This window comes from Lissotriton vulgaris, chromosome 4_1 (genome assembly GCF_964263255.1).
Source record: "Lissotriton vulgaris chromosome 4_1, aLisVul1.2, whole genome shotgun sequence".
Classification (NCBI taxonomy): Eukaryota; Metazoa; Chordata; class Amphibia; order Caudata; family Salamandridae; genus Lissotriton; species Lissotriton vulgaris.
This window is the reverse complement of record NC_141691.1, coordinates 277531539-277541923: the sequence shown is the minus strand read 5'-3', so window position 1 is coordinate 277541923 and position 10385 is coordinate 277531539. Positions and strand designations below refer to the sequence as shown.

General features: G+C 52.8%; 1 protein-coding gene across 3 annotated transcripts; it reads right to left on the bottom strand.

The window, feature by feature from the left end:
• Nucleotides 1–459: 459 nt before the first annotated feature.
• On the bottom strand, nt 460–8563 carry SLITRK4 (SLIT and NTRK like family member 4). Of its 3 annotated transcripts, none has more exons than XM_086918616.1 (3): nt 8279–8563; nt 5616–7313; nt 460–3962 (listed from the first exon to the last, which is right to left on the bottom strand). In XM_086918616.1, exon 3 carries the CDS (start codon nt 3915–3917, stop codon nt 1404–1406), a length of 2514 nt encoding a protein of 837 aa, XP_086774742.1. In that variant the 5' UTR covers nt 3918–3962; nt 5616–7313; nt 8279–8563; the 3' UTR covers nt 460–1403. The 3 variants fall into 3 exon arrangements, with proteins under 3 accessions (XP_086774742.1, XP_086774741.1, XP_086774743.1); XM_086918615.1 differs by lacking the exon at nt 8279–8563 and adding an exon at nt 7798–7870; XM_086918617.1 differs by lacking the exon at nt 5616–7313.
• Between the last annotated feature and the right edge of the window lie 1822 nt (nt 8564–10385).

Here is a 10385-nt window from a genome sequence, read left to right as displayed (position 1 = left end):
AAACGATGTAATAAATAAGAAATTGTCAACATAGGTCACTCACTTTGCAACAAAAGGTGTCAGAATAGGACTTTGATTTTTTTTAAAGTGAATATTCCAATATTTCACACAATTGAGACCCACTGCAATGCGCCCTGACGTTTCGTGGCAAGTCACGTGTTTCACGCAGCCTATCCGCTTATCATTCCTGGCGTGTGGGTGCGTAACTGGCCGTTACCCGCCCAAACCAAGCTGACCGCACAAGGTGCACGCACACCGTTAAGAAACCGCTCAATGGGCATAACAACTATTAATTAAAAAAAGATATAAGCAATAATAACCTTTGTAGAACACCTGGCATTATATTACGACAAGTCCAACAACATAATAGCGCAGAACAAATTATTTATTTTTTTACCTGATCACGTAAACCAAGAGAATTCTACACACTTTTCACCAGCCTCAGTTTGGTATATTTTTTCTGTTTTTCAATGTATACTCAAAACGTAATGCATTAGGATAGGGAAAACAAGTCAGGCATATTAAATACATATTAAGGAGTACATAGATTGCTATTTATTATACAAAGTGTTTCATAAATATGAATTATATTACAAAAATAGTTTCTGGCACGCTTGCATAGTAAGCATTTTCGACAATATTGGGCACACCTTTGGGGCTGCGAATGGTTCTTGTAACTGAGCATGACCTCTGACCTTTTTGGATGTTCGCAGCCTGCCATCTCTGACCTATCCCCTTCCTGCTGAAGAGGTGAGACGCCACTCTATGTAGCATCGACAGGGATATAGACAGACAGGTATGCTTCCTGTCCTGACATTTATTCCACATGATTGTAATGCATCTTTAGGCTCATTTTAAAACGATCCTTACGTTTTTATAAATCCAGGGGTTGCAAGATGCAGGTCAAAGAGGTAACCTTTTTACACCAACTATTGAAAGTTCTCTCCTTGCATGCTTTTTACTTTTCACATAATCTTTTAAAACTGTGATTCACAACCTCACGCATCCAGTTTCACCAGCTCAATCCACGTGCAAGATGTAGAACCCATTGGAAATCAGTACGAAAGTGGCAGTAACTGAGTCCATGTGCCTGCTCTGGAAATTAAAAGTGAGTGCAGATCTGTATGTGAGATAACAAACAAAGCGGGGTGTCTGAAGCACAGGGCGCACTTGGTGCGCCCCATTTTTAATTTGAACGATCCCTTTGGCAATAGAGTTTGGGGTACCCTTCCAGGATGGCACGGGGCGTAGCAGGTTTCCGGCCAGTGGTAAATCGGTGCAGATAAAGAGACTCTCTGCGCGTCACTCTCCTCGATGCATAAGCACACTAGTATTTGGAAGTTAAACGTCGACAAAAGGCACTTTCGTCATTCAAAAAGGTCATGTATGCAAGTGCGTCCGGCCTATAACTTGTTGAGTGCAGTTTGCTCCTCGAGCACCTGGAGGTAATCGGGGGTGCCCTGGAGCTTTGCTTTCAGGTCAAAGTACTCGCTCTTTCTCTGCTCCACCACGATCTTACTGTGGTTGCCGCCTATCAGGGACTTGGCGCTCTTCCGGTCCGAGAGCTTCTCGGGGTAGCGTATCTCGAAGCCGCTCACCCCGATACTGCTGTACTCCTTTTTGCTCTCCAGAAAGTTCTGGATGAAGAGGTTGGAGTCCCGGCCCGGGAAGAACTCGTCGAGCTCGTCGATGGTGCTGAGGCGCTTCCGGCTCTCGGCGTGCAGCAGGTCGTGCTCCTTGTCGCCCAGGCTCCGGAGGACCACCTTCTGCCCGTGGGGGTCCGAGAAGGAGAAGCCGGCCTCGGCGTCGGCCCCCATGCAGATGTGGCTCTTGCTGACGTGCTCGATGGTCTGCGGGAAGAAGGTCTCGGCCGAGAGGCCGTCCTTCTTGTGCAGTTTGTGGTCGTGTTTGCGCAGCTGCAGCTGCATGGAGCTGCACTCCGGGCCGCCCATGCCCTCGTGCTTCACCGACGCCTTCTTGTTTCGCCTCAGCACAAACACCAGCAGGCAGAAGGCAACAAACACCGTCAAAATCAGCACCACTAGAATGCTTAGTATCAAAATGGACAGAGGGACCGGGCCTCCGGGGGGGCTCCTGCCAGGCCCCTGGGTGGCGGTGACAGTCACGGAGGGCATGGGGCTGGTGACCAGGTTGGAGGGTTTGTTGATCAGTTTGGGGCACAGGATCTCGTTCTTGAGGGCCCTCAGTTCGATGTTGGCAAACTGCACCGGGGTCTCACATTTGATCTCCTTCACCACGATGCCTTCGTTGATCTTCTCCAGCCAGAGCTTGAGCGCCACCAGGTCGCAGGTGCAGTCCCAGGGGTTGCCTTCGAGGTCCATCTGCGTCAGCGCCCTCAGCTGGTCGAGGACGCCGCTCACCGGCAGGTACATGAAGTGGTTGTTCCTCAGGTTCAGCCTGGCCAGGGGCACGCCGGCGAAGATGTAGGCTGGCAGGCTCCTGAGCAGGTTGTTGTTCAGGTAGAGCAGCTTCAGGTTGGGCATGGCGTCGAAGGTGCCGGCCAGGATCTCCCGGATCACGTTGTACTCCAGGTAGAGGTACTGTAGGTTGTAAAGGCCGGTGAATATGTCCGGGTTCAGCCGCTCCAGCTGGTTGCCATTGAGGTACAGCCTCCGTAAATTAGTGAGGTTGCGGAAAACCTCTCCCTTCAGGGCTACAATTTGGTTGCTGCCCAAATGTAGCAGGTCGAGCCCTTCAAAGTCCACGAAATCGGAGTTGTCCACGTCTTTGATGTAGTTCCCATTCACGTGCAGCTTCTTGGCGTTCAGGGGCCTTGGCTGCAGCTCCCCCATGGACTCCACGTTCCTCTCCTGGCAGTTCACACTCAGACCCAGGTCGGAAGGGTGCGTTTTGCAGACACAGGCCATGGGGCATGGGGTGAGAGGCGGAATCCTGGTCTGGTAGGACACCACCTGGCTGAGATTTCGTGGCGATAGGCCTTTCCCTGCCACTATGCCAGAGATCTTGGACGGGTTGGTGGTCTTGGGTGGCTTAGTGGCCAGGCGGTTCAGGGGGGTCTGTGCAGTGTGGCCGTTTGGGGTGGTGAAGCCTGACTCCAGTTGAGGCGGGGGTAGGATGCGCACGTCGAAGTCACTGCCTGTCCCCATGGCGCACAGCTCCTGCTTGTTGGTCTCCTTCAGAAGCCGCCCGTACAGGTCACTCGGGGTCTCGCAGATGGCCTCTCCTATGAAAATATTGTAGGGCATGTTTTCCAGCCAGGCCTTAAGGGGCAGCAGGTCACAGGTGCAGTTCCAGGGGTTGTCCTCCAACTGCAGCTCCACCACGCGGCCGATGTGCTCCAGCACCCCGATGTAGGGCAGCTTCTGGATCCGGTTGCCCCGGATGTCCAGGTGGGTGAGGGAGGCGAACCGGAAGATGTTGTCTGGGATGACGCCGATCAGGTTGTCGTTGAGGATGAGCACTTTCAGCTTGTGCAGCTTGTTGAAGGCCCCGCGCTCGATGTACTTGATGAGGTTGTAGTCGGCCTGGAGGTACTCCAAGTTCTCGATGCCCAGGAAGGTGTCGGCTCGGAGGACCTTCAGCTCGTTGTTGTTCAAGTGCAGCTGTTTGAGCGCGCCCAGCCCCTGGAAGGCTCCTCCCTCGACGTTCTGCAGCTTGTTGTTGCCCAACTGCAGGGACACGGCGTGCGTAAAATTCAAGAAGGTGTTCGGGTAGAGGATGATGAGCAGGTTGTTTTGAAAGTTGAGGTGGTAAAAGCTGGAGAGCGGAGGGTTGAGCTGGTTGGGTCTGTAGACGGCCACCTTTTCACAGTTCACGTAGAGCACGTGCTCCACCGACAGGCAGGAGCAGACGTTGCAGATCTCCATGGATATTTCGGAATCTGGGTTTGTGGAGGATATCGGGGTGGACAGGAACAGAAAAAGCCACAGAAACATCTTCTTGGACTCAGAAGCAGCTCTCACCCTCCTGGGAATGTTAATCTAGAAACGGAGACAGAGAGAGAGAGAGAGAGATGGTTTCAGTGCCTGCTCTGCGGCGCTTTCCCTGCTCATTCACTGCGTTTTGGTGCTCTGCCCAGGCTGGGTGGCCCAGCACAGGTGCGGAAGCGACACACCGAGCGGAGTTCACAGGGCACATCCAAAGATGCACACGTGCAACAAACAGACAGACGCACACTTGTCTCACACAAGCAGACACAAACCACCTACATTCACAGTTAGCACCACAAGCACATCGCAAGAAGGTCACCACACACATTTACAACACAGACTACTCACATACACAGTTGGCACACACAAACACATCATAACAAGTCACCGCACTCATTTACAGCAAACACACAACACACACAAACAGAAACACCACATAGCAAGAAGATCAGCATACATATTTGCAACACACACTAACCATACACAGTTGGCCCACACGAATATATCACACGAAGGCCACTACACACATTTACAAAAAACACAGGCCAAACACATTCACAGTTGGCGCACACAAACACGTCAAAATAAAGTCACCACACACATTTACAACGAACACAGGCCAAATACGTACATTGCACACACAAACACATCGGTGTAAGGACAAGACAGACACAAACATTTTTATTACACACTTTCATACACATGTTCTCACTAACTCACACATTGCGGCACAGGGCACAAACACGCATGGACTTACTCGCACATCTAGAGACAGTAAGACGGAAGAACAAACACACAGATATTAATACAAAGTTCGCACGCTGAACACATATACTACTACACAATACACATCCGATCATGTACGTAACTCAATGCACACACTCAACATCAACAGAAACGGGCACAGAAGTACCCATTAATGTCCACTCATATGTATGTACATAATAGCGCACATACGTGACATATATGGGCACACAATGCATGCACACACACTCCCACAAACACATCACACACCTGAAGACACATATAAACGCACAGACACACTTAGGCTCATACAGCCACTGCTCACAGAACACACACAAGTAGGCGAATACAAACACTGATGCACACACATACACTAGTGTTCATCGTCACTAACACACACATCGTGCGTTCAACACCCCCTCCCCTGCGCAGGGCAATGGATGACATGATGAATAAATGCGGTCAGTAAGATAGCTTTTGAACGACAGGCGTCCTCTCTCGAGCTGTCGTGCATAAGACCATCGCAGGCACTGTCGCAACCTGCGTCGACCCCAGAACATTTGGGCACATGGTAGTCGGCTGCTCTTTTACTGTCAGGGGTGTGGGCACGTGAATGCACTGACATAATCAACATGTTCAACTTGCACCGCACCTCTCGTCCGCCTCGCTCTTCCTCCCACTCTCTGGCCGTCTCGCCCACCATCCATCCACGACGTGCACTCACCTCTCGGAACATGAATCATGCTGAGAGCGCTGGGTCACTGTGCATCTACGCGCCTACCTGACAATACCTGCATACATGCACCCGCGCATACGTGTCCCCGTGTACTCAATATGCGCTATCATCACACATATAAAACGTTTGACCATCGTACAATAATGACCGCAAGAAGCACGCGAAGCAAACCGAACACATACTTGCGAGGCTTTAAAGCACCGAGGCCAGCAGCTGGGTTTTACCTGCTACAGAGGGGTGCATGTCCTGGCGTCTCCGCTCGGACTCGAGAGCGGAACCACAGCGCTCCGCCGCAGCATGCTCCCGGACGCCGGCTCGAGGTCCGATGGGCGCAGAGACGGAGCGAGGCAGGAATGCGCTCGGCAGAGACGGCTGGAGTCAGGGAGCGCGCTGCTGTCCGCGGTGCTGAGCAGACGTGGAGAGTTCAGGAGCTGCTCCTGCCGCACTGCACAGCGCAACCATGAGCTCTGCCGCTGCCCGGGCCCACCGCTGGAGGGCGCCCACTGCCCCGGCCCGGGACTCAGTACAGGCAGGAGGCCGGCTGCCCCAGGGCCCGGCACAGGGGCGAGTCCAGCTGCCACAGGACCAAACGTAGAGGACGCTCTGCTGCTCTAGGACCCCAAACTGGCAGGATGCGTGCTGCCCGCGTCCCAGCACAGGCACGAACTCAGCTCCCACAGGGTCAAATGCAGAGGAGGGCTCTGCTGCCCCAGGGCCCAGCACAGGGACGAGCTCACCTCCACAAGATCAGGCTAAGTAGGGAACGCTGCTGCTCCAGGACCCAATACAGGAAGGATCTCTACCACCACAGGATGAAGTGTAAAGGGAGCTCTGCTGCCCCAGAATCCCCCAAAGAGACCCGCTGTCCTCAGAATCCAAAGCAAGAGCGAGCTCTGCTTGTCCCAGAAGCCGAATCAAGGGTCACCTCTGCTGCCCCAGACCCAAAGCAGCCGCGAGCATCTCTGTCACCAGATTCCATGCAGTAGGAAGCCGTGCTGCTGTTGGTGCTGCTGTTGGTGCCCAGGGTGAGCGGTGTGTGCTGCTCGTAGGATCCAATCCAGGAGAATCTCCGGTGCTAACAATATTTAAAGTACGAGAATTCCAGGCGCTGGCAGTGTCCACAGTCCGAAGGACCTCACACTATGACAGAGCCCGAAGTGAAAGGGTATGCGCTGCCTCAAGTAATAGAGTGGGATTTTCCTAAATGCTCCTGTGAAATGCGCTGTGAGAAGCCTCACATGCTGAGAGGCCCTGGGAGCTGTCGTGGGCAGGAGCTTGGAAGAGCTCTGTTGAGTCCCCGGTCTAAACCTGAAGTAGGTATTCCTGGGCCCAAGGGTGGAGGGAACTTCCTCAGGTCCAAGGCTGGACGGAACTTCACGAAATACAAAGCCGGTGAGCGCTTGACAAGGTCAAGGTCTTGGGGGAGTTCCCTTAGGTCCGAAGCAGGATGGAGCTTCCTCGGGCCCAAGGCTGGCCGGAGCTTTCTTGTCTGTCAGGACGAAAGAAGCCACCTCAGGTCCAAGCCTGGAGAGAGCCCCTCGGCCCAGGGCTCAGGAGGCTTCCACAGGTCCAAAGCTGACACGAGCTTCCCTAAATCCAAAGTCACTGTTTCCTAAGGTCAAGTGAGGGGGGGGGGGGGTCCAAGTCACGAGTGAGCTTCACTAGGTCCAGGCCTGGATGGACCTTCGCTGGACCCAAGGCAGGTGGGACTGCATCCTGGTCCAAGACTGGGGGGCTTCCTCACATCCACGGCTGGCTGGGGCTCCCTGGAGCCGGAGGATTAAGGGAGCCTGCTCCGATCCAGGGCTGGAGGGACTCTGCCCCTTCCCAGGGGCCGGAGCTGGAGCGAGCTCAGATACTTCCCACGCCGGAGAGCATTGACTCACGCAGGGCGTCCGCGTCTAGGGACGGCTTCCATCTGCCTACACAAACAGAAGAAAAGCCATTTTGATGCAGTGATACATACAGGAAGCCGGGAACAAAACCTTCTGCAGGGAAATCGGAACATAATCACCGCGTAAAGCAATAGCTACCCCAATTACCACACAGGTAGCCTCATACATATTGTGTGATCCTCGTTCACCCCCACCCTCGAGTCTCTGAAGCATTTTGCTTCTCATGGGAGAATGCTATACACTTTAGATATGCGTTATGCAAATTAGCTACACGATTTTACTCGAAATGTCGAACGTTATTACCAAATTAAAGCTATTAATTACACTTAAAACAAAGGGCACATTCATTCCTATGACGTCGGAGCGCGTTCATTTGGCAGGGTTGCGCCACACACGGGAAATGTTAATGCTCGACAAAGAGGAACCGCATGATCACTGTTCGAGAACCCCATCGCCACTACAAATCGCGGTGATCCCCCCAGGGGTGTATTTGGATAGAACCCCCACGTACCTCTCAGATCCGACGGCATGGTCGCCCGCGCTGCTGCATGCTCTGCAGTTCCTGCGATTGTCGCGGCAAGATCTCGGCTCGTGCTCTCCGCCTCCCCCACCCCCCTGTCTCCATCGCACACAGAGCGGAGTCTCAACCATGGGAGGGGGCCAGACACAGGCACACACAACTCGCCCGCATACCCACAGTCACACGCGCTCAGACCGCCAGGCGGGACACAAGCCGAAGGAACACGACAGACAGAAGGAAAAGATGCGCAGCGATGGGGCGGGGGAGCGAGGTGAGGCGGCGAGGGAGATGGATGAGGCAGGCCAGCGGTGCTGCGGGCCAGGTACCCTCTGCGGAGACCCCCGTAGACCCACGCGATGACGAGGACCCGTCCCATCCATCAAGAATGCTGTCGCCGCAGAGATGGTGGCATGCAGGCAGGGAGTGGGGGGGGGGGGGGGGAGGGGGGCGCCAGAGGTCCCCCCTTTCCTACCTGTGCGAGCAGGTGATCAGCGCCAGCATCTCGCGACTGCTTTTTTGTTTAGCCAGAAGGCAAGTGGAGATGTGAGCTTTACAGGGGCGAGCAGAGCAGTCAGTGTCGGCTGTGTCTTTTGAGAAGGCATCCTACTGTCTGCTCTAAGGCACGGTCGTGTGCATTCCGTTGAACTTCTGATGTCCCCCCTACCCCCCTATCCTCAAGACCATCCTTTTCCCAGAGAAACAATCCCCTCGAGACGTCGACATAACTCGGAGGCTGAGCGCTGCGAATGGATGCTTGCGGCTATCCTGCTGCTCTGTAACCTAGTGCACGCACATTAAAGGGGAATATTGCCTGACGATGGCCGTGAATAGATAAGATGTCAGCGCAGCCCTCGCAGGCTCGTGGGGGCCTCCTCCAGGGGCATGTGGCTAACCGCTGCAGTGCGCGAGCGCCCAGTGTCAGTCGCTAAGGAGATCGGGGCGACCAAGACAGCCCATCTCTTTTGTATCACAGGTGGCTTTAAAATGTAGAAATCCAAACGACGCAGCTCTTGTGTGGAATGCACGGGGCAGGTCTCGTGGGGGTGCTGGGAAGGTGGTATTCTTTAGAAAGATTGGGGCAGAATCACCGAGGCCGCAAGAAGAAGCCACCGTGCGGGAATGCCGGAAGCAGTGACACGATGCACATTTCAGCCAGGAGTTTACCGTACACAAATATGTGACACAAAAACAAATACTGCATCGTTAGTAGCACGCCACCTCACAACACGACGACTTATTAAATGCGAGCGAGGGCCTGTGTGATTTTGAAACTCGCTACACCATTCCATCATGTTACCCCTCATGACTCACCAATACAATATTTCACTGTCTCCAGCAGACATCATTCTTTCATGGATCGGCCTACTATTCTTGGGCGAGCAGCGTCCTTTGCATATGCGCTGCATTAATTGGGCGAAAAATATGTTTACAGCAAATGACATCCTCTCCCGGGCGAGTTTACCCATGGCCTGTGCAACCCACCGGCAACGGGGCAATCCTTGTCCCAGGTATCGCCTTTTGACCCTGGGGCCACAGCGCCGGACACTCTGGGAGCTCGCTCTGACCTTGAACACTCAGATACGATGAGGGCCGCATTATTGACAAGGGTTACCTCGCTCTTGCACCAGGAATGTGACCCAAGTCATATTTTAAAGTCGCTTTCAATGGCCTGAACAGTCTGGAGTAATGCAACACAGTGCAAACCTGCACAAGGGAGGTGTTCCATGGGCGTTACATGGGAATTCTCACTCAACTCACCTGTTTTTTGAGGCATTTTCAAATTGACCAAACGTTTTAAACCTGGGAATACTCGAAAAAGATGCGCCCCCACCCAGGAGAGGTATAACGAGAAGAAATATCTTCATTTCTCCTCATCAGGTCATCTTTCTATGTGTGCTTCATTCTGCGGCACACATAGACAGGGGATTATGCCTGTAATTATTGTTTTTGTGCAGGAAGAGGCACCCTCCTGCACAAAAACAATACTGCATACAACCCAGGCTCCCTTGCACCATGGTGGGTGAGCATATTCCCCTATTTGTAAAGCACCGTCTCTAGTAAAGTCACAGGTCTAGTTTTTCCACAGAGCTTATATTAACAGTACTGATGTTGGAAATCAGGTTACTGGTTTAGGGGTGAAATCCTACTCAACAGCAACCATAGTCTTTGTCAGGTTGAAACACAAGCAAACCCCAAATTAACCCATGCTTAACCCTCTGGAAGCTTGCACAATGCAGCCAGGCTTAAGTTAGACTCAAACTGTGTAAAATATTTATGCAGCATTCCAAACAGTAATAAGGTGAAAACACATTATTTCTCCTCATTTATGCCTTTTTCTACTGATGCTGCATTGTGCAGTACACATAAAAAGAGGAACACACCTCAATGGAGTGTTTGTGTGCAGGAAGGTAACGCTTTCTACACTCAAACAATGCCGCCAACAACACAGGTGCCCTTGCACCGTGGATGCCAGCATTGGCACTAGGATGCCGAAATGGCACAATTGCAGGGGAAAAGGGCAGGAATGCACTGTATTGAATACATTAGTTGGTTAGTTGTCGGGAAAATACCCTTGTATG

Excerpts from the sequence above, each read along its gene's own strand:
- SLITRK4 (XM_086918616.1), bottom strand. The coding sequence starts at position 3,917 with ATGTTTCTGTGGCTTTTTCTGTTCCTGTCCACCCCGATATCCTCCACA.